General features: G+C 51.7%; 1 protein-coding gene across 1 annotated transcript; it reads left to right on the top strand.

The window, feature by feature from the left end:
- Positions 1 to 120: 120 nt before the first annotated feature.
- MMP2 (matrix metallopeptidase 2) lies at positions 121 to 23812 on the top strand. Its single transcript, XM_037001464.2, has 13 exons — positions 121 to 512; positions 3062 to 3288; positions 4178 to 4326; positions 5393 to 5521; positions 5753 to 5926; positions 8568 to 8741; positions 9618 to 9791; positions 11660 to 11815; positions 12853 to 12994; positions 16337 to 16473; positions 17305 to 17464; positions 21352 to 21461; positions 22914 to 23812. Exons 1-13 carry the CDS (start codon positions 357 to 359, stop codon positions 23015 to 23017), a joined length of 1992 nt encoding a protein of 663 aa, XP_036857359.1. The 5' UTR covers positions 121 to 356; the 3' UTR covers positions 23018 to 23812.
- Positions 23813 to 23858: the final 46 nt, after the last annotated feature.

Consider the following 23858-nt stretch of genomic DNA (forward strand, 5'->3'; position numbering starts at 1 on the left):
AGTGAGGTGGAGAGGGGCGGGCCTGCGTGCGCCCCCCTTCCCCGCGCTGCCAGCGCCCTCCCAGCCCAGCCGGCCACATCTGGCTGCTGCCCTCCCTTGTTTCCGCCGCTTCCAGACTTCCTCCGGCGGTGGCTGGAGGCTGCTCATCTGAGGCTTTAACCGTACAAAGGGACTGCCAGGACCTGCAAGAACAGGCGGCGGCGCGGGCTGGGTCGCGGGGGCCGCACCATGCGCCACTGAGCCGGGCGAAGCCAGGCTACCGAGTTCAGCCGCCCTAGGAGCACCAGCCAGGCGGCGAGGCGGCCACACGCCCCGAGCCAGCGACCGCCGGGCGACGCGCGGGGCCCGGGAGCGCAATGACCGAGGCGCGAGCGGTGCGGGGCGCGCTCGGCAGCCCGCTGCGGGCGCTCTGCGTCCTGGGCTGCCTGTTGGGCCGCGCTGCCGCCGCGCCGTCGCCCATTATCAAGTTCCCTGGAGATGTCGCCCCCAAAACGGACAAAGAGTTGGCTGTGGTGAGTTGTTACGTTGGCCTCAAAGACCCAAGTCTAGACAGACTGTAAGCGGAGTATGGGGGTCTCCCTGCCATAACGCCCAACCCCCGCGGTAGGTACAAGGTGGGGAGGAGCTTAAACAAACAGCTTGGTGGGGGGGGCGCTTTGGCCAGCTGAAGGCGGGATCTCTTTTGCAAAGTGGGGGAGCTTTCTTAAGTGGAGAAGGCCTTTGATAATAAACAACTTGGCAAATTCGCTGGACACCGCAGGGGAGCGAGAAGAGGGAGAAGGGAAGGGGTCTGCTTTGGCCAACAGCTGGAAAGGGCACCTTTCACAAGTAACCGGGCCATTGTCTAGTATCTGGGGATTTACCAAGGGGACGGCTATGAAAACAACTTTTGCACTCATCTGGGGGTTGGCTAACAAGGCCCTTGGCAAGTAGGGGGGGTCTCTTTTGCAAATGGTGGAGGTTCTTTTTAAATCCTTGTGGGCTTAGAAGAGGGTCCTTTGACCCACAATTTGGGCAAGTTGCACACACGAGGATGAACGCTGGGCAAACTTCTGGGAACTTTTTGGCACACATCTGGAGAGGGACCTTGGACAAACCGCCCGAGGGGACCTTTTGGCAAATTTGGGGGGACAGGAGGGAAGTGGAAAGCGCATCTTTTTAGCCTGGCTTAATGGACAAGTTGGCCAGGAGGGTCAAGAGCTGGACCTCGATAAGTTTCCTCGAACTTCTCCAGAGGGGTCGGAGGACCGCCTCGGAGAACTGGCCGGCGGGCGGAGGGAGGGGCCGGCGCTGGAGGGCCCGGCGCGTGGGGCGGGGGCGGACCGAGCCCGCGCGGGTGGGAAGGCGGCCAGCGAGCCCTCCCTCCTGGCGGGGCTCCGAGCTGCTGCGGCTCAGATGTTGTTTTGCGAGCGCGCGCGCCTGGCTCTAGGGGCATCCTGGCCACAGCGTTGCACCGGCGGGGCTGGGGGCAGCTGAAGGGCATTACCCTTCACCCTGTAAGCGCCTCGGGCCAGGAACCGCCCCCTCCCACCCCCAGCCCTGCCGCCATGATCCTTCCAGATAAGACAAATGCCAACCTTAGTCCTTCAGCCACCCAGAAAGCCCCTATTCTCCTTCAGCCTGATTCCCAACGTATCCAGGACAGGACTCCTGGCCTGTGCCCTCTGGTCCTATCCTACGAACCCACTTGCAGAATGTGACAGCCCCCCACCCCAATTTTCCAGCGTCTAGTCTTGCACTCCCTTTAGATAAATGGCTTAGGAGACCTTTCACTTTAGGGGCCTACTTTTCCCAAGGGTCTGGAGCTGGTTGGCATAATGACATGGCTGGGAGAGAAGGGGGAGCTTTGATAATGGACAAAGCCACTTGGGTTCCCAGGCCTCCTACAGCCCTGGAAGCCAAGTAGCCCAGAGGCAGTGCAGCAGGGGCTTGAGAAGATGCAGCTGGGCTTAGACTGCCTGGCTTCAAATCAGGGAGTTCACTAACCAACTGGCCCAGTAGGGCAAAGGACTGAACTCCTCAGTCTCAGCAGCTGCTTCTGCCAACTGGCGATAATAATGGTACCTGTCTCAGATTAAAGAATCATCTTAGACACTTTGAAGTGTACCTGGCATGTAGTAAGCATTCAATAAAGGTTAGCCATTATGATTACTGTTATTTACACCTTCTATTTCCCCTTTCCTAACAACCCCACACACAAGGTTAAGGTTCCCCCACCACCAAGGTTAGGTCTCCTGGCTCCTTTCACCATTCCTACTCAGCACCGATCATATATTTAATTTTGCATTTATTTGTGGTCCATCAGCCTCCCCACACCAGGATTTGAACCATAGAGACTAGAAACCTCTGTCCTGCTCACTACTTTATTCCCAACACTAGCATGGGGCTTGGCACATAGTAGGTGTCTAAAAGTATTTGTTGAGCAAATAAATGAGCTGCATGGTGCCCGACCCTTTGCAGGGGCTTGTCTGGTTTTAGCCTCAGTTTGGGCAGAGCTGGCTCCCCAGCCCCTGAAGAACATGACTTTGTGGTTTTCTCTTTGGAAATGGTAGGTCTAGGATTTGAACCCAGGTCTGTCTGCTGCTGGAGCCCATTAGGTGCCCTTGAATCTCCTTAAAAGAAAAATGAGGAAAATAATCGCTTTGTCATCAGTGGTTAGGTGGGTTAAAATAGATGACAGTACTAAAGACGAGTAGAAAAGAGGTACAGTTCCACACATGGGCTCTGGATTTGGATTCAAATCCAGCTCTGCCAGTTGTGAGCTGTGTGAACTTAGGCAAGTTTTTAAACCTCTCTGTGCTTTAGCTTCTTCCTTTGTGTGATGGAGAGAGAGAGTAGTAATACTAGCTACATTAGAGAGCTGCCTTGAGCATTAAATGAATTAACACCTGCTGCCTTCAGTGCCTGGGCATGCATTAAGCACCCAAGTGCAATCACTCAGCTGGTGTGAAGAGTGGTTTGGGAACTCAGAACACCTCCCAGTGCTCCCGTAGTCCCTGATTACTTTGGTCAACAATATGCCTAAGGTGGCTGCTTGCCTTGGGGTGTTCATTTCTTCCAGCAATACCTGAACACCTTCTACGGCTGCCCCAAGGAGAGGTGCAACCTGTTTGTGCTGAAGGACACGCTGAAGAAGATGCAGAAGTTCTTCGGGCTACCCCAGACAGGTGACCTCGACCAGCGCACCATCGAGACCATGCGGAAGCCACGCTGCGGCAACCCAGATGTGGCCAACTACAACTTCTTCCCCCGCAAGCCCAAGTGGGACAAGAACCAGATCACATACAGGTGCCAAGGCGGGGCTGGGGGAGGCGGGGCCAGTGGGCTGGGAGGCACTGGGTCTCCTTGGGTCTTGCCTTCTCCCCACTCCAGGCCCCCAAGAGGTGTCTTGTGAGGGCTGGCTTCTTGAGGAGTTTGCATACAAAGTTCTTAGGAGCTGGAGTCAGACAGACCTGGATTTGAATCTCACATGGGGCATTGAGCTACTTAGTTTTTAGTACTCTGAGTCTTCCTTGGCTTTCCAACTTACCAAATGGGCCTAAAAAATAACCTTTCCCATCAGTTGGTTGGGAACCAAGCTAGATCACGTATATGAAGGGATTTCACAGTGTCCAGCATATAGTAAGGGTATAGTAAATGCTAGTCACAATTACTATTATTAGATGGGGTCACTGGGGCCAGTGGAGGGAACCTGATGATTGGTCGCTAACTGGGTTTTGAACTGCAGTATAGAGTTGTTATAATTGGTTGTTAACTGAGCTGAGAGCTCTGCTCTTTGTGGTTCATGCTGGATTCCAAGGATGAGATCTCTGCCCTGTGTCCCATCATGAACTATTTATGTCCCTGAGTACCCACTGCTCCCGCCAGGTAGAAGGGAGGGACAATACTCCAGAAACGGTGCCTGGGCTGGTGTGGGAGTCTGTGGGGCTTCAAGGCATTCTGGGCGGGCTGCGCTCCCAGTACGTCTGGGATCAATATGCAGACACATATATCTGCACAGGCATACCCACCCATATACATGCATAAACCCATGCCCCCTCACATATTATGCACACAGTTGCACGCCTGTGCATATGCATGCACCCTTGCACATATTTGTGCACACTCACACATACACAATTGTAGATATACACCTTGCACACACATACACATTCGCGTGCATTTCTACCACCTCCAGGATCATTGGCTACACGCCTGATCTGGACCCTGAGACAGTGGATGATGCCTTTGCTCGTGCCTTCCAAGTCTGGAGTGGTGTGACCCCACTGCGGTTTTCCCGTATCCATGATGGAGAGGCTGACATCATGATCAACTTCGGACGCTGGGGTAGGCAGAAGAGGGACCAGCAGGGGGTCAATATAGAGACAAGGGGTCCATCTGGCCGTTAGAGAGGCACCGGGTTCCTGAGGACAGGTTAGATAGGATAGTGGCAGATGCAGATGGAGTGGCACAGATGGAGGTGGACTCTGGGGCGCCATGTGGATGCGAGGACAGATGACCTGACACTGGATATGCCCTGGCGGCCGTATAAGCCTGGAGGCAAGTGGTCCATCTTCACTGTCCCACATGGGAGCCGCTGGGTACATAGGGCTATTTCTATTTAAATTAGTTAACATTGAATACAATTGAAAATTCAGTTTCTTGGTCACACTAGCCACATTTCAAGTGCTCAGTAGCCACGTGAGGCTGGTGGTTCCTGAACTGAGCACCACTAGGAGCATTCCCATCATTGTAGAAAGTTCTATGGGATAATGCTAGCAGGCACTGACGAACTCTGGGCATGAGAGTGGGTCAGAAACAGGGGAGCAGTGTAGACATGTGGGTGAGTGGAATAGGACCTAGGGTCAAGGGAGCCATGTGGGTTGGAGGTGGGAACCCTGGCAGTGTGTAGCCGTGGTGAGTGGTATAGCTGTGGTACGGTGTGTGTAGTGCCGGGCGTAGATGGCGCACACAGCAGTGGAGCTGTGTGGGAGGGTGGGGTGGAGCTGGGTGGCAAACAGGAGCACGAGTTAGTGTTGTATGGCATGAAGGTGGGTGATACGGCCAAGGACGGCGTGGAGGTGGGGAGATGGTACACACACTGGGGACAGTGAGGGTGAGCAGGAAGGACACTGGTGTGGCAGGGTAGGGAGCTAGGGAGGTACAGCGCCATTGGCAGTAGTACAGACAGTGGAGGTCGGTTATAGAGATACCAGGGACCTTGTCGATTTGGGGGCATAGTGCAGACCACAGGAGAGTAACAATCAACTCAGCAGCTCTCTGCTGGCTCACTGTGCCCCCAGGGAAGGGACAGATGGTAAGTGGGGTAAAGGGAAGCCCCAACCACGGATTGGGGTGGCTGGGTTTCAGGGCCCAGTGCGGCAGCTAGAAGCTGAGCCCCAGTGTGTTTCAGAGCATGGAGATGGATACCCCTTTGATGGCAAGGACGGACTCCTGGCTCATGCCTTCGCCCCAGGCCCTGGTGTTGGGGGAGACTCCCACTTTGACGATGATGAGCTGTGGACCTTGGGAGAAGGGCAAGGTAAGAAAATGACCTTCCATATGCCCACACCTCCTCTTCCATCCTCCGTGTGCCTTGCTGTCACCTATCAACAAGGACTGTGGCTTCCCTGTCATCCTTGGGCACCTCCATCTGCTCTGATGGGGCCAGGGAGATGGGAGGGGACAGAGGTCACACACCTGGGTGAGCCAGAATCCTGGTCACAAAAGAAAGGCCGGGAGAGGTTCACCCTCCCCCTGTGCCGCCCTTCAGTGGTCCGCGTGAAATACGGGAACGCCGACGGGGAGTACTGCAAGTTCCCCTTCCTGTTCAATGGCAAGGAGCACACCAGCTGTACTGACTCCGGCCGCAGTGACGGCTTCCTGTGGTGTTCCACCACCTACAACTTCGACAAGGACGGCAAGTACGGCTTCTGCCCCCATGAAGGTGAGTGTCCACCTGTCCCGGGCTGGCCTCCTCAGCCCCTGCCTTCCCCAGCTCCCCACTCTCCCCACCCTCCCCACTCACCAGGCCAGGAACTGCCAGCCAACTATCACCCCCCACTTCCTTCATTCAGGCCCCACCATCCCCACCTGAGTCATCCTTGTGTGCCTCTCACCTGTAGGATTATTTACTTAATACTTTCAAATCAATTCTATTGTTTTAGTCTCACCATCAGCAGTAGGATTCATGAAACCTCAGGTTTGATGTGCTAATTACTTTTTTCTAGCATGCTTTAAAATGAACTCAGAATTGTTAAAATGCCTAGGTCTCTTTCTACCCTCCAGCCAGGTTTGGGAGTTCAAGGGTGTGAGGAAAGGCATGGGATGGATCAAGAGCCTAGCAGTGGAATTGGGAGGTGAGAGTCAGACAGCATGGCTGGTACCCAGCCTAGCTTGGTGACACCAACCCCAGGAATTTCAGCCATTCCTCCTGGTTCTGATGCAGACTGTGCTAGTGTGTGTGTATGTGTGTGTGTGTATGTGTGTGGGGTGGGGGTGGAGACAGGGGCTGTTCCATCTACTCTCTTGATCTCTGTCTTACTTGCATCTGCATCTCTGTATCTTGGCATAGGCATGAGTCTTGACTCTGTACTTCTGTGTGTATTTTTGTCAATGCTTAAGACATAAAATTTTCAGATATTTTGGAGGCATACAGAGGGAAGCGTTTTCAAAATGGGCAAGGCCATTGACATACACACTTAATCCTCTTTACATATATCCTTGACACACTTCATAATCAGAAGTCATAAAAAGACGGTACACGTAACTTCACACTCAATCAAGTCATCGTATTTGATGATTCTACAGATTGGAAGCCCAGAAAACTTGAGGAAAATGGGAGAAAATCCAAAAAATTTTTAAATGCTTCTTTCTTCCTCATCCCATAAAGACTCCTGGATCCATGTAAGCCTTTGTCTTTTGGGCTGTAATTTTACATGTTTGTGAATCTCTCTGACCCACTGCAACGGAACACTGAGCACCAGCCATTTTGACAGAAGGAAAGAAACAAAGAGCTGGTTAATTGTATTCATGTTAATGCTTTTAGTACGAAAGCTCACATAATACTTCTTACTAAGTGTTCAAGCTATTGACCATTAGGGAGCCAGGAGCTTTTAAACAAACATACTTTATGCATTTTGCATTTCCCAGTAGGGATTCAGGTGGAGTCCACCGTCCCATGTGTTAGCCCCGTGATTAGAGCAGAATGCCTTAATAATAGAAGTGGGAACAGCTGTAATTCATAAGTTTAGGAAGGGTTTTTCCCTGCATTGAACATCAGCTATTTACTTGGTCTTTAGCCAGATGCAAGTACGCACATCAGGCACATGGTTGGGTCTTGGGGCAGAGGTTCTGGTTACTCAGCCCCTCCTGACTGCTGAATCAGTGTCTGCTTCCTCCCTCCTTATCGGGGGGCAGGATTTGCAAGGAGATGGGGGCTTCCTGGGTGGCAGAATTGCAGCTCATGGGAGGCCAGAGGCAGAGGCTGGCCTCCTCAGAGGTTAACACTTGGCCTTTCTCCACTCTGAGGCCACCAGGGCATCTGCCCTCAGTTCTGCCTCTTCTCTTAGTCCCATTGTTTCTGATGTTGCAGGAGGTCTCTTGGTTGGGGAGAGGGGAGGAGTGGGACTCTGGGCCCCCTGAGTCCTGCCCTGGGGGATCAAGGGCTGGGCTCCATTCTGGTCATGGTGGAGTTAATGGGGCTGGTGAGGTCACCTCTGGCGCCTTTGTGCACAGATGGTCCTTGTTATGCACTTGTGGTTTTGCTCATTGGCAATTTCAGAGACACACCATTTTGTAGCTTTGGGGTGGATGAGGGCACGGGGAAGCAGGGGAGAGCCCGAGACAGACAAGCCCAGACTCTGAAGCCCTTTCTCTCCCCAGTTCTCTGGTCACAGTCCCCGCTTGGGGAAGTCAGAATGGGAGCCCCGAGTGTGTTTCCAAAGACACCACCCCCGTCTCCCTCCCTCCCATTCATCTCCTCTCCCTTCAACAGGAAAGTGCCTGCGGTGGGGTGAAAAGAGGTGACTGCCCTCTGTGCGCACATGTGTGTGTGACAAAGAGTGAGCAAGAGACTAGTTTTCAGTTGCAACCCTCACTGAGTTCTTCCATTTGCGGGACCATAAGCAGTTCTGGAACCAGCTTTCTCAGAACCTCAGTTCCTACCTATCAAATGGAGAAACCCTTGCAGTCCTGTGGACCATGGATAATGTGCTTAGCAATCCCCATGGTGTGGGCTTTGACCAGGCAAAGTGGACAGCAATCTTGGGGCTGGAGCTGGGGCAGGATTCTGGAGGCCCCCTGCTGTGCACCTATTGTCAGCCATTTCACTGCTGGAGATGAGGGTGTCCATTAGGTTCCAGGGTGGGATCAGATTGGCCAGGGCAGCAGGAGTGCTCTCTGGGAGCTCAGAGAAGCAGCAATTTACCAACCAGTGTAGATGGTTTTTAATATTTTAAAGGTGCTGCATCCTCACTGGCATGAACCAGCAGGTTGGCAGCCAGCCAGCCCTTTGCTCAGGCAGGTGCCAAGGTGGGCAGGTGGGTGGTCTCTCACTCACACCCTCCCCCTCTCTCCCTCACCCCCAGCCCTGTTCACCATGGGTGGCAATGCTGATGGACAGCCCTGCAAGTTCCCGTTCCGCTTCCAGGGCACGTCCTACAACAGCTGTACCACTGAGGGCCGCACGGATGGCTACCGCTGGTGCGGCACCACCGAGGACTACGACCGCGACAAGAAGTATGGCTTCTGCCCCGAGACTGGTGGGTGCCACCGCCCCTCTGGCCCTTAGAGCCAGCACTCTGCCCTGATGGAAAACCCACAAGAGCCCCTCACCCCATCTCCCTTCTCCAGGACAGGTGTGCTGAGCAGGATACTTAGCAGCTGGTAGGCATGGGCACCAAAATCAGAACAGGCACTAGGCACCAATAGCCAGCTCAGCCAAATCGGTGATCCCTAATGTCAGGCCAGCCCAGGACCCACTCTGACTGTCCCACATCCCCTCAGCCTCCCTGAAGATCATCTCTCCCTCCCTCTCTCTGATCCCAATGTCTCTCTTCCCCGGCTCTCTACTCCATACTCTCTCCTTTGGTCTGTTTCTCACTAAGGACTTCCTCCTTTCTTCCTCTTCTGTCCTTCTTTCCTTTCTTCCTTCCTCTGATAGGCATTTACCAAGCACCTGCTCTCTGCTGGACACACCGTGGGTCTTCTGCAGGATGCTGTGTGGTGGAGCTCCCAGTCTAGGGAGCTGTGTTGGCACCACCAGCTCTGTCCAGCCCTCTTTGCCTCTGGCCTCTCTGGCCCCAGCCATGGGAGGCTAATTAAAGCTCTGGAATCTGGCTGCCTGGGTTTGAATCCCAGCCCTGACACTTCCTAGCAGTATCTGCTCAGGCAAGTTGCTTAATCTCTCTGGGCTCTGGTTTTCCAACCCATGAAATGAGATAATGTATGGTTCTTACTGCACAGAGCTGTTATGAGAAGGTTGATGGGAGAAACGTTTTATCCTGGGTCCAGTGCCTGGGACTGACACTTGCAGTGATCAGCAAGTGTGGTTTGTTAATGTCTGTAACAAGTCATTGTTCCCTGATGGTGACCTCAGACCTCTTGCTGCCCCCTGACCCATGTCCCTAACTCCACAGCCATGTCCACCATTGGTGGGAACTCAGAAGGTGCCCCGTGTGTCTTCCCCTTCACCTTCCTGGGCGTCAAGCATGATAGCTGCACCAGCGCCGGCCGTGGTGATGGGAAGATATGGTGCGCAACCACAGCCAGCTACGACGAGGACCGCAAGTGGGGCTTCTGCCCCGACCAAGGTACAAGGCTCTGGCCATTGGGCTGGAAAACCTTCCTGAGCCTCCCACCAACCTCAGGCATAGATAACACCCCCAGACACCCACCTGCCTTGGTGGAGGCACTGACTTGGCTGAGGACCATCCGTGGCAGAGACCCTGGCTGCTCCAGACCCACCCACCTGGCAGAGATAGTGCCCCTGAGATGATTTCCCCCAATCTGGGCAGAGGCATGGCCTCCAAAATAAGACCCCATCCACCTGGTACCTGCTTCCCACTGAGCAGATGCTGCTCTTCCCTCCCACCTCTCCCACCCCTCCCACCTCTCCAGGTGGGGCTGTTACTACCCAAAATGTCTCAGTGCTGGCACAGAATACCCTGCCCCGGAGAGATGATTCTCTACCAGGCATTCCCACTCCAGCAAGAGCTGCCCTCAGGATCTGGGTGAGCAGAAGAAGAGAGGAAGAGAGGAGTAGCCTCGCCACCCCACCCCGCACGCAGCACTGGAGAGTCCCCAGGACCCTCCCTACCCCATCAGCTCCCTCCTTCGCCAAGTTGTGAATGGGGGTCCACATCAGTGCTGGGTGCTCAGAATACAGCCACCTGGGACAGCACCCTGACCTCCAGAACTCACAGGCTGAGGCAGAAGAGCAACCAGGAGACAGGCCATGACCTTCCTGTGTGGTCAGTGCAGTGAGCAGGATGCTTGGCGGGGGGTGGGGCACTGCACCTGCTCTAGTCTGCAGGCCCCAGTGTCATGGGCTCCAAGTTCCCCCATGGCCAGGAGAGGGCGCTGGTCCAGGGCAGGCCAGAATTAGGTCAGCCTCTCTTCATGTTACTCTGCTGCTTTTTTACTCGCAATGAGATGAAACTTGCAGAATGCCACCCGATAGGCTGGCCAAAGGAGTTGTTCTTATCCCCCCCACCAAATGCCACGCCAGGACATATCCTGATTTTATCTGCTCTGCCCTAGCTTCTAGCTAAAGGTGGGATTCTCCATCTGCCAGAATGACCTCAGGCTCCAGAGCTGATGTGGTGCACCTGGGGCGGATTTTAGTTTCTTATGGCTGCCATAATAAAGTGCCGCAAACTGGGTGGCTTAAAACAACAGAAGTGTATTCTGGAAATTGTGTTTCTGGAGGCCAGAAGTCTAGGGCTACATTCCTCTGAGGGCTGCATCACGTAAATCTCGCCTCTGTTATTTTGTGGCTGCTGTGTTCCTCCCTGTGTATCTTCTTATAAGAACATGGATCACGTTGGATCAAGGGCCCAACCTACTCCAGTATGGCCTCATTTTCACTTATATCTTAACTGCTAAGATGCTACTTCCAAATAAGGTCACATTCACAGGTCAGGACTTGAACATATCTTTTGGGGGGACACAATTCAATCCACAATACGGTGTGACATAGAGTTTGCCTGCTGTCTGTGGCTGAACTTGGGGAACCACTCCAAGTGGGAAGGATTTTTGCTGCTTCCCCTGGGGCAGAAATGGTGAACCCATTTGTCACCAGTTTACCTCTTTGGAGACCCTGCAGGCAGGTGTTGTTTCTAGTCCTTATAAATTCAAGAAGCCAGGGAACAGGATTTTTAAAAACAGACTGTAAGTAGAGGATTTGCAGATGCTGTTTGTTCTCCTCCTTTACTGCACATGTGCAGCCTACCCTGGAAAGGGACAAAGGGACTTTGGCTGACCCTACTTGAAAGCAGTAGGCATAGTCTGATAGCCCCAGAATTCTCAGGAGGAGGAAATTCAATACATGCCATTTCCAGGGCCCCCAACCCCACTATGGGTATGTCCTCAAAGGTTTTCATCACTGCAGCCAGGACCTGATTCCTCCCTCATCTCTCTCCATGTCTTGTCTGCCCTCCTCCGCTCTCTCGGCCCTCAGGGTACAGCCTGTTCCTGGTGGCAGCCCATGAATTTGGCCATGCAATGGGGCTGGAGCATTCAGAGGACCCTGGAGCCCTTATGGCACCCATTTACACCTACACCAAGAACTTCCGCCTGTCCCAGGACGACATCAAAGGCATTCAGGAGCTCTACGGTAAGCTGCAGCTTGGGGGCCTCAGGGTGGGCATTGGGGGAAGTCGTGTAGCCTGTGATGGAGGTCCGGTGGTGGGAACCAGAAAGGTCCCATCTATCCAGGACTGTAGGAGACAAAGACAGGAGGCTGGAGTGTTGAGGTTGTCTGGGGGTGTCAGAGCAACACTCCAGGGAAAACCCCTTTCTTTTCTGGTTAACGCCACTGTCCACACCCCTCTTAGCTCCCTAGAGCCACTCTGTGGCAGGAGGGGCAGAAACAGGCTGTCTACTTTCTAAGTAAACTGAGGTCTGAGAAAGGTAACCATTCTGACCCAAGATCACCCAGGTTCAAGTAGCCAAGTTAGGTTTAGAATCCCAGAGAACTAGCTAAATATGGGGCAGAATTTCCCTGCCTGTGGAATGACCTTAATGATATGGGGCTGAAAGCTTCTAGTTTTCATACTGATCCTTGTATTTTAATGTGTAATGAGAACAATACAACTAGTACTTACACCAATGATTTATTTATTGATGCTGACAATGAGGCTAAGTCCATTTAACAAAACAGTAAATATAGACTGGTACTGGTGCTACCAGCATGAAGCCAACAGAGTAAAGGGGATTGCCAGTGCTGCAGCATGGGGCACACTGGATGTGGCTGGGAACCCGGGGTCAAGTGAGAGGCTCCAGTTCAAGCGCCACCTCTGCCAATCACCAACTGCAAGAAATGCATCAAGTCTCTACCTCTTTGGTCCCAGTTTGCTCCTCTGAAAAATGGGAATAGTAATGATGCCCACCTCCTGGAGTTATAGAGAACAATTTGGGGAGGTGTCAAATCTATAAAGAGCATTTATAAAGTGTGAAGTGCCATGAATTTCTGGAGTCTCCACTCTCTTCCCTCCATGGCCAGCCATTGTCTCCCTGTCTTCCCAGGCTTCCACTGAGGCCAGAATCCTATTTCTTCTGACCCTTAGCAGGTTGGGTGGACAGCCCTGGGGCTCAGCCTGGTAGGAGAACCCCTGTAGCTGGGGAGAGTCTGAGGTCGGGTATCCTTCCCAGGGGCCTCCCCAGACACTGACGCTGGCACTGGCACTGGCCCCACCCCGACGCTGGGACCCGTCACTCCTGAGATCTGCAAACAGGACATTGTCTTTGATGGCATCTCTCAGATCCGCGGGGAGATTTTCTTCTTCAAGGACCGGTGAGTGCTTCTGGTCCTCCTTGCTCTCTGCCCCTTCCCCATTATTCTTGTACCCCCGCCTCTTGCCCAGGGGTGCCCTCCCACCACTGGGGGCTTCACAGAATGGCCTGCATAGACAGTTTTTGCTGCCTATCACATAACATCCAGATTGCAGCAGCTTCCCACAACAGGCATTCCTTTCCTGCTCTCCCAGTCCGTGGGCTCACTGGGTGTCCTGGCTGCAGGCTGCAGTTTGGGTTCAGGCATGCTCTGCATGTCAGCTTTCTCCCGGGATTACTGGCTGCTGATGGCAGGCAACAGAAGCACAAGAGGCCAAATCAAACCACTCAAGCCCTTTTAAAGCCTCCACTCACCTCGTGTCAGAGAATATTCCATGGATGAAGCAAATCACTTAGGGGGTGGGGCTGTGAAATCACATGGCAACACGCATGGATGTATAAGTCTAAAATAGAGATTGGGGGAAAGAACTGGGAACACTAGCCCAGGCTACCACAGGCCTTCTGGAAGGGCCTTGACCACAAATGGCTAAATTGTTCTATGTATGGGGAGCAAGTAACCACAGGGGCTAGGAAGGCAGTGTCCTTTGTGGTACAGATAAAGGTCCCCACTCAATCGATCAAGGGCTAAGGTTCATCCAATTGCCCTAGCCCTCCTGCAGAGCAGTGGGCAGAACCTAGCACTGCATTAAAGAGTCCATCCATCCATCCATACATATGTAATACCCAACCATCCATCCATTATCTGTCCATATGTACATCCATACATCCGTACACACAGCCATACACCCAAACATCTGTTATCCATCTATACATCCATTATCCATCATCCATTAACCATCCATCCATCCATGCTTCTACCATGGAACATGGTAGTTGACAGAATGGGCTCTGGAGACAGACAGCCTGGGTTAGAATCCTGGACCTGCTACTTACTGGTTGCAAGATCATCAGCAAGTGAATTATATGCCTTCTCTGTACCTCAATTTCCTCATCTATAAAATGGGACTAATATTCCAACCTATTTCTTAGGGCTGTTGTAGGGATTAGATGATCTTAGTACTTAGAACAATGCCTGACACAGAGTAAATGTATTCAGTCATGCCTGCTATTATTATCAACAAATAATTACTTGGCATCTACTGTACCAGATACTTTTCTAGACCTTAAGGAGTTGGGGGCCGGTGTGCTGGGAGCCAGGGGACTGCTTAATGCCTAGGTCAGTGTTCTCAAAGACAGGGCCGTGGATGTCCTACACCAGAACCTCTAACTGTGGGTTTCTGCCCCCACCCACAGACCCTCTGACTGGTATCTGTGGGAGCAGGGCCTAGGAATCTGCATTTTAGCAAATTCCTCTGATGATTCTCATGCACATTAAAGTTTAAGCATCAGCAGTCTGGTTTGGAAAACAGAGACATAGAGAACAGACAGTAACACATGGCAGAGAGAAAGCGATGTGACTGCAGAGGCATTAGAAAAAATGTTTTTATGGACACACCCGAGGCAAGGAAGGCTCCAGTGATGAAGGAGCACTCATGCAGGGACTTTAAAGGAGAAGCAGATCAGGATGGGAGGGCTGAGTTTGGCAGGGTGTGCAAGATGGACAACCTCAAGAGCAAAGCTATAGACAGGTGAAAGCTCCCGGCTTACTCAGGGAGGGACAGAGAGCCTGGTGGGCTAGGTGCTGGGAGGCAGGTGCCCTGCCCTTTGCAGGGTCTATTGGCTAATAAGAAGATGACAAGATGCAGAGAGAGAGAGAGAACACCTCAAGCGCAATGAGAAATCAGGTGCCATCAGGCTTCAGTTCCCACCCAGGATGTGTAACAGTAGAAGCCAGGGCTGTCCTGCAACCCTCCGTTACAGGGAGTCCCACTCCTTAGCATCCTTAGCCTGGAGCCCTTCCCGGCACTAGCTAAGCCCTGACCACAGATGTGTGGACCCTGGAAAGGGCGCAGAGCCCAGGCCCAGGTTGGAGCCATCACACATTCTGATAAGTGTTCATGGGCTCACTGAATTATCAGTAAATATTTCAGCACCCACCATATGCAAAAATTGGTGCTAGGCCCTAGGGGAATGAGAGAGGTAATGCTTCAAGATGATGAAACTCGGACTTTGGAATCAGATCTGGATTTGAATTCCAGTTATCCTACAACTTCTCTGAGCTTCATTTGCCAAATAAGGTTTGTGATACCTTCCTGTATCAGGTTGTTTTGGCTGCAAATATCAAAGAACCCCAACTCAAACCAGATTACACAATGGAGAGAAATTGCTCTCACATGGTAAGAAGTCCAGGAGTGGGGCTGTTTCCAGGGCCAGAAAGAGGGTCCATGACTCAATGATCTCTCTTTCCACTGCTGTTCTCTGCATTGGCTTCATCCTAAGGTTGGGTCCCTCGTGGTGGCTGCCAGTGGCAATCAGGGCTATAGGCTTCCATGCCCACATCCAACAGCAGAGAGAGAGACCCCGCAGATGTGAAATACAAGTCTACCTCTTCAGTCTTACTGTGCCAGCATAGGTCACATAGCAACTTCTGAATCAATAATAGTCGCCAGGAAACGCTCAGCTCTAACAGGCTTATACCAGTGGTTCTCAAACATTTTCCATAGGTGTTGAGTGGGGCCCAATAACTTGCATCTCTGAGTTCCCTAACGATGCTGAAGCTGCTGGTCTGAGGATCATATTTGAGACCCATTGGCTTAAGCTAATCAGAATGGGGATTGAGTCCAGTAGTGGGGAAGCATGGATTATAAATATGGGAGCTCTGTGAGGAAGGATGATAGGGAAGTAAGTAAATCATAGATGCTAGGTAGGCCACCAAGAGTGCATATTATAATACTGTGAGGATTATATTTTACAAGACCCATAGAGTGCTTGGCACTTATCAGGCCCTCAATAAATGGCAGCTCTTACTCTTGCCAAAGTGCATGAATCCATTCCATTTCAATTTAGGAAATGCTTTTGGGTACCGTCACCGTCTGCCTCAATTGGCCTCTGATCTAATAAGAGAGAGAAAGTATTTTAAAAAACAAACTACTGTTCCAGGCACTCAGTGTTGATGATTTTGAGAGGCTCAGAGGAGGGAGAATATAGTGTGAACAGAGGTGATAAGAGAAGGCTTCCTGGAGGAGAAAGCAAGACAGGGAGCAAAGAGGTGCCTCTCAGTCCTGGCGTCTTGCAGAGGGGCTCTGCCCTTCTCCAGTCCTTCTCCAACCTTCCTTTGATCCTGCCTCCCCCTCCCAGGGCATCATAGCTGGGATGTTTCTTAGAGGCTTGGGAAGGCGTGTGTGGTTACAGCTGCAGAGTGACTGAAGATGTTGCTGCCTGTGTCCCCTTCCCCACCCCCCAGGTTCATTTGGCGGACAGTGACACCACGTGACAAGCCCATGGGACCCCTGCTGGTGGCCACCTTCTGGCCTGATCTCCCAGAAAAGATTGATGCTGTATATGAGGCCCCGCAGGAGGAGAAGGCTGTGTTCTTTGCAGGTGTGTGGGAAGGGTCCTGCCTCGTCCCCGGCTCCATGGGGCTCTGCACCATGGTTCCTGGGCTCCTATGGGTGCCCCCACTTTAATGGATCCATACTTTGAGCCGTCATTTCTAAAAGCATGGGACTCACCTGGTTAGTCAGTCGAGACACCCAGCACCAAAGAGCAGTGGCCCACGGAATGAACATTTCATTATCTTTTAATCATTTTTCAATTGTTTAGTTTTCTAGAAGGAAAACTACCTTTTAGTGCTGGTGTCTCTAACACCTTTCTAATGCTAGAGCCTTTGGCAGAAAACAATTTTAGTTAGGATTTTGAAAAAACTGACTTCTTTTCATTTTTAATGTTTAAAATAAACTTACTTCTCCAGATTTCAAAATGAATTCCTTGAAAGCAAAATATTAAGTGGACTCTAGAAGGAGTCCCTAAGTGATAAAAATATCAAGGTGAAGTTATATGGTTAGCATTTGGGAAACCCCACTCGTTAATTTTACTGGAGCACCTACCATGTGTCAGGGATCCAGTCCCCGCCCTCACGTAGCTCACAGACTAGTGGGGGTGGGGACAGAAAACCAGGTGGTTAAGAGGGAGTGTACAGAGGGCTGGGATGGGGAGAAAGGACTGAGAAGGTCCCTACCTGGGTCTGAAGTGGGCGCACAAGGCCGGCTTCCTGGAGGAACTGGAGGCTCCTCCTGGGGCACTGAATCCAGAAGTGAGCAGGAGCTGTGTCCCTGTTGGGAATGGCCACCTGGCAGACAGATGATGGGAGGAACTGGCTGGCCTGGGAGATTTCAGCACCAGTCACCAACACACCCTTTGCTTCCACCCCAGGCAATGAATACTGGGTCTATTCAGCCAGCACCCTGGAGCGAGGGTACCCCAAGCCCCTGACCAGCCTGGGGCTGCCCCCTGATGTTCAACACGTGGATGCTGCCTTTAACTGGAGCAAGAACAAGAAGACTTATATCTTTGCTGGAGACAAGTTCTGGAGGTAAGGGAGGGCGGCAGAAAGACCAGCACAGCCAGCTGCCATGGGGGCAGAGTCAACATAATGCCTCCTGGGGGAAGTTCAGAGGCCCGTGGGCCTTGGATGTCCCCTCTCTTGGTCTCTAATCTGCCAGGGCTGCAGGCCCTCTGAGAAGCGTGGATAGAACCCTCCTTTCTAGCCCTCTGTTAGAAGTCTTTTGATTGGGCCCAAGGCTGTCTGGTCTGAAGCCTCACATTTTGGGTGACGCGCTGAAGAAGAGGGTCATAACACCCAGATAATAGCTGCTACTGTTGACACTATGTGCCAGACACTATTGCAAGGGCTTTGTGAGGCATGTATTATTATTACTCTTCCATTTACAGATGAGGAAACTTGGGTTCAGACAGGTGAAGTATCTCGCTGAAAGTCACAGAGCCAGGTAGTGGCAGTTTGGGATTTAAACCCTGGAACTTTTCCTCCTAAAGAACATGCTTTTCACTATTCCATATTGTATGTGAGATATTAGAAAATGATGGGGTCCAAAGAAATGGGGGTGGTGGAGGCAGGGATGGCAGAGGGCAAAATATGATGAAGTCTGATGGATGACCACACCAGCTGCCCATGGGAGCATCCACGTCGGGCTCTCTGGAGGCCGCAGGCACCCTCTGCCATGTCTGTAATGGGCTGGCTGGCAGCAGGCCAGCTTGGAAGCAGGTAGCCCTCTGCTCCAGGTCATCTCAAGGGAAGGGTTCAATTCTGAGATGCCACGGTCTGGACTAAAGGTCAGGGAGCCCAATATCCATGGTCAGTGAGAGGCAGACTTCAGAAGTTTGATTCTGATTCTTTACATTTCCCAGATAAGGAAACCATAGTCCAAAGAAATTAAATAACTTGTTTAAGTTATTTTATGCAAGTGTGCTGGCTACAGAGCCAGGATCAGAACTGCTTCCCCTGTCCACTAACCTCACGCCCCAACTCTGTACCCTCAGGGTCATTTGGTCAGTGGGGAAGGGGTGGGATGAGTACATCCTCCCTCCCTCCCTCCTAATGTCCCCAGGCTCCTCCTGCGGCTGCCACTGCATCTGGGCCCTTTGTCTGCCGTCCCTGAAACAACCCTGCTCCCCTCCCAAGGCCTCCCCCCTCTCTCCTTTCTCCCCTTCCCTCCTTCCCACCACCCCTCCCCCAGTGCCCTGCATTCAGAAGCTGTTTATGTCTCAGGCTGCCCACAGATTGGAATTCCAGACATATTGCTAAGATACTTAGCAGCTTAAGCTGACTGATACCTCTAGCTTCAAGAAAGAACACAGTGAGCCAGGAAACCACGAAAGGGTGGGCTTTCTGCCCACAAGCTCCGGAACACTCCCAGGCACATGCACATACTACAAATGGCATCTTGGCATGGTAGGCACCCCGAACGTCCCCATCTTAGAATGTGGGCAGTGAGAGCCACAGGTGTACAGAAACGTGACTCTTAGAATCACAAAGCCCTGGTGTCATTGAATCCTGGTGCTGGAGGGCTCTTCCAGTCCTCTTTCAGGGTACCAGGTGTGTGTAAACACGGAGGACAGACGTGTCCATGTGCAAACATGAGCACGCACATACACACACTTTGACACTCAGGCTTGCTGAGTTTTGGCCAGAGTATCTGCCTTCCAGTCCTTTTCTGCAACAAGGCTGCCTCCCAAAGCCAGGGTTCATTAAACTTCCCCTAAAAGCAGCAGAGGTGAAGGGCCTGTCAGAAGCTCTCGACTGGGTTTCCAGAAGGGACATCTCCCAGATCATCTCCCAGAAGAGGTGGTTAATGAGCCCGAGATGCTGGACCTGGTGCAGTCTGCAGAGGCCCCAGAAGTATCTTTTCTAGAGAAGGAGAGAGTACCTCAGAGTGAGAGAGGATGAGCAGCTGCCTCCAGCCTGGGCATCCCCTAGTTCCTGCCAAGGAGTGCTCAGCCCCTGCTCTGGAAACTTCCATTAAGCCCACAAACATATATTCAGTGTCTCCTATGTGCCAAGCACATAGCTAGGTGTTGTAAGACAGATGTCAAGAAATAATCACTCCCTGCCTCAGAGAGCTTACAGTAGAGTGAGGGAAAGAGACATAAATACATTTGAATAGAATAATGGTGGCCCTCATGACAGGCCCTACACCACATCCCAGGCCTGAGGCTGTGCATTTCACTTGAATTTCTCCTTTAAGGTAGATACTATTATTAGCCCAATTTTCCAGGAAGGGAAACTGAGACTGAAGTGCCTCAAAGACACACCCATGGAAAAGCTGGGACACAAATGTTCATGTGCTTAACACCTGCTCTGTCTTGTAGTTTCTATAGCTGCAGAAAACTATGAGGTGTCACAGAGAAACCTTTCAAAACAGCATACACCAGCGGCAAACACTGTAAGAGAAAGGACAGAGAGGAAAGTGAAGGCATGTGGGCACCTTCAGAGCCAGCATCTTCTGACGCCACGATGCTGTGTTCCTCCTGGAGGAAAAGAATTTGGAAGCAAATGGGTTCAACTCTCAGGGCCTCAGTTTCCTCATCAATAAAATGAGGTGGATTCCTACCCTCCCTACCTTCCATGGGGGACTGAGAAAGACATGAGGGCAAGTTCAAGCACAGGACACATAGCTCTGAGCAACCAGCCCTTTAGGGAGTGTAGTTTGAGGGTTCAGGGGAGGTGGTGTGCATGGAGTGCTGGGAATCTCGGTTTTGGTATGTGGGCAAAGTGCTGGTGGTGTCTGGGGGTGAAGGTGGCCATGCTAGCGAAGGGGAGGAAGAGTCAGCTCTGAGGCACTGCAGAGGAACACTTAGCTCTCCCCAGGATGACCTTCAAACACAGACCTAGAAAATTAGTTCCACAAGGGCACGATTTTATCTGGTCTACTGCGATATCCACAGGCACATCGTGGAAGCTCCTTCAGTGTTCATAGGATAACGAATAGGTTGAATATGAGTGAAGAAGCAAAGGAATCAGAATGACACCAGCATTTTAAAGTTCTCCAAAAATCTTCAAAGACAGAGAGGTATTGCTAGCCAGGAAGGAGGATATGCCAATGAGCACTCAAGGTGCTTTCCTGACTCCCAGGCACAGCCCAGATTCCTATGTGTCCTGAGAGCTGTAGCCGGGACTGAGGTGGCGGGAGGTCCACCCTGGGACCAACAGGGCCTGGACGCGGGTGCCACCTTACACTGTAACATCACTCCCAGCCGAGATCATCTCCCAGGGCGTGGACTGTCACTTCCACTTGACAGATGATGAAGCAGCAGTTTGACTGAGTCACTCAGTGGCAGAATGTTGGGACAGGGCCCCAGGCCTGGGCTCCCTGTCTAGTGCTCCTCATACTGCCACACAGACCAAAGTTTGTAAAGGAACTAACATTTCCCAAATACCTACCAAGTACCAGATATGCGGATGGGCACTTGGCTTGTATGATTTCATTTCATATATATACATTACTTAAAAACATTAAATTAAATACAACCCCATCTTATAGCTGGTAAAACCGAGGCTCAGAGAGCCACTTGCAGCCAGGGAACCAGACTGGCCTGGGTTGGATTACCACTTTGAAGCTGAGTGCCCTTTTTAAGCCTCTGGTCTATCAAATGGCTATTCCTGTAATTGTGTCATAGGAAAAGTGTACAGAAAGTGGTTAACATACTGCTTACACAGTAACGGCAGTCCCAAGGTTGCTTTTATGGGGCCATCCACAATCACATCATCAGTGAGTAGTGGAGTTGGAATTCAGACCCAAGTCTGACTCCCTGCCCTTCCACTCCAGCCGGCTGCCTCCCTGAATGGCTAGGTCTGGTTTCCTAGGCTTACCCAGCAGCCATCACTGGGCCCTCCCATCCAAGCTGGGGGAGCACTGGCCTTTAGGGAGGCCCCACTCGTTCACCATGTCCATTTCCTTGCAGATACAATGAGGTGAAGAAGAAAATGGACCCTGGCTTCCCCAAGCTCATTGCAGATGCCTGGAACGCCATCCCTGATAACCTGGATGCCGTGGTGGACCTGCAGGGTGGTGGTGAGCTGCCCCAGCCTCCGTCCGCTTTCTAGGACTCTCCACCCCCAGTTAGCACCCCGCTTCTTGCAAGCACACACTCCCTCATTGTGCAGGGAGGCATGCAGTGCCCCAAGAAAACAAACCAGCCCCTTCAGCCCAGTGCTGGGAAGGCATCCAGACCCCTGACCTCTGCTCACTCAGCCGGCTCCAGGCAGTAAGACCCAGAAAGGCCCCTCACAGCTGCAGGGCCTAGAGCCAGGGAGGGAGAGGGCGGGAGGCCTGCCTGAGGCGAGAAACTTGGGCTCTGTGCCCTAGATTCATTCTGGGGTTTGATCCAGGCCCTTTTGGGTTCCACAGGAGGCCTTGTGACTACCTCCCATTAGCAGAAGGATAGCTCCATTTGAAACAGGACAGACTTTGTCATGCCCTGTTGCTGATGTGGCAAAGATCGCCACTCAACTCAATTTGCTCATGGTCCCTTGCTGAACAAAACACAACAACCAGTTATCAGCAAGGGATAGAATTTGGAGTTTGAAAACCATATTTCTGAGGAAGCATCTGTGAGGTCTCTGGCCCTGGAAATGAGTCCAGTTTGGCTTTTTAGAGGAGTTTTCAAATAAATTCCACAAAGACTTTTTTGAGCCCCTGTCATATGCTAAGCACATTGCCCTGACTTCCAGTGTGAAAGGTCTTACTTGTCCTAGAAAAAGTAGTGTACAATCAGGTGCTTGGTTAAGGATTATCTTTAGGAGTAAACATCTATTGAGCACCTACTATGTGTCAGGCTTTTACAAGAAATAAATGAGACCATGCATGTCAGGAGTCATGAATTCCAAAGCCCATGTGGGCCAGGCCAGTAGCACAAATGAGTGAAGCAAGCAAGGCAAACAGTAGGGAGTGGTAGAGTCTGTGGTAAACCAGGAAGCATATTTATAGGGGAAGTGGCTTCTCTGCTTCTGATGATTGCTGCCCTGCAAGAACAAGGGCCCAGTGTCATTAGACAATCTAGCTGTTTTAGAAGGAAGTGAGAAATCTATATGTGAAATTTCCAGATGTTTACATGTTGGCAATTTATTCAGAATTCTGAACAAACAAAACAAAGTAAAACCCATGTGTGGGCCTGACAGGGCTAGAAGCCTTCCTGTTTGCCACCTCTGGGATATGGGAAGGGCTTAGTTTGGTGCTTGTGCTCAGCAGAATACTGCTATTTATATTAATAATAACATATTATCTAATTTAATCCTCACTGCCAGCCCTGAGAGGTTGGTGTCTTTATCCTCATCTTAAAGATGAAGAAACAGGGCCTCAGAGAGCTTACTTCCCCAGACATTTCTCTTCCTCTAGCCTTAGAGGGGTCTACTCTGGTTTAAAAGTTTCTTCCCTGTGGCATTCAGAATTTTAAAACTCCAGGAGACTTCCATGGGCCGCAATGTCTGAGTATGGGGTGGTCACAGCCTCTCTTTCTCATCCCAGGTCACAGCTATTTCTTCAAGGGTGCTTATTACCTGAAGTTGGAGAACCAAAGTCTGAAGAGTGTGAAGGTTGGAAGCATCAAATCCGACTGGCTGGGCTGCTGAGCTGGGCCCTGGCTCTCACAGGCCTGCCTCTCTGTCGCCTTCTGCTCACTGGGCGCTGAGCTCCAGGGAGGGACCCAGATAGGCTTGGCAGCCTTCAGCTCTGTAGTTAATCAACATTCTCACCCCCACCTGGTAATTTAAGATTCTGGAGAGTGGCTCTGCCCTGTGCCCAAGGAAAGGTGCTGAATGTATCCTTCCCAGGTGCTCCTTCCCCCTCCATCTCCCACCAGCCCTCCAGAGCCACCCCCAAAGAGATGCTTTGATATTCTCAATGCGGCCCTGCCTTGGGCTGCCCCGGTGCTGCCACACTTCAGGCTCTTATCCCTCCACCACCTCTGTGGCTTACAGCACCTTGGGAGCCAACACAGAGAGACTGTCTCAAGAGGGCACTGGTGGCCCAACAGCCTGGCCCGGCCATGGGCCAGTGGAATGGGGCACGGCCACATGGCCATCCCGAACACTGGCTTCTCACTGCTGGTTGCCTTAGACCCTTCCCTACATCAGCAGTTTGCTTTGTGTGCACTTTGTTCTTCTCTTCTGATCTTTGTTATTTTCCCACTTTGAAACTGAATTTCCTGACAGAAGGACTCAGGTTGTCTGGAGTCACTGTACAATGCAACTCAGCACACGTAGCAATGGTCCCCTTGTTCACTCTATTTAGTGCATCCCTACCCTGTCACTTCCTCCACTGGATGGAGGAAAACCAAGCTGGCTCCCCGCTCAGCCCTTCCCTCCTCTCCCTTCAACAATTCCCTATGGGAAATGTCAACAGTATGAATAAAGACACCAATTGAGTGGCAGTGTCTGCTGGCTATTTGTGCAAAGACTTGAGAGGCCACAG

This window comes from Manis javanica, chromosome 17 (genome assembly GCF_040802235.1).
Source record: "Manis javanica isolate MJ-LG chromosome 17, MJ_LKY, whole genome shotgun sequence".
Classification (NCBI taxonomy): domain Eukaryota; kingdom Metazoa; phylum Chordata; class Mammalia; order Pholidota; family Manidae; genus Manis; species Manis javanica.

Excerpts from the sequence above, each read along its gene's own strand:
- MMP2 (XM_037001464.2), top strand. The coding sequence starts at position 357 with ATGACCGAGGCGCGAGCGGTGCGGGGCGCGCTCGGCAGCCCGCTGCGG. Across the intron at positions 3,289-4,177 it reads AAGAACCAGATCACATACAG|GATCATTGGCTACACGCCTG; the intron begins GTGCCAAGGCGG and ends TACCACCTCCAG. Across the intron at positions 17,465-21,351 it reads GCTGGAGACAAGTTCTGGAG|ATACAATGAGGTGAAGAAGA; the intron begins GTAAGGGAGGGC and ends ATTTCCTTGCAG.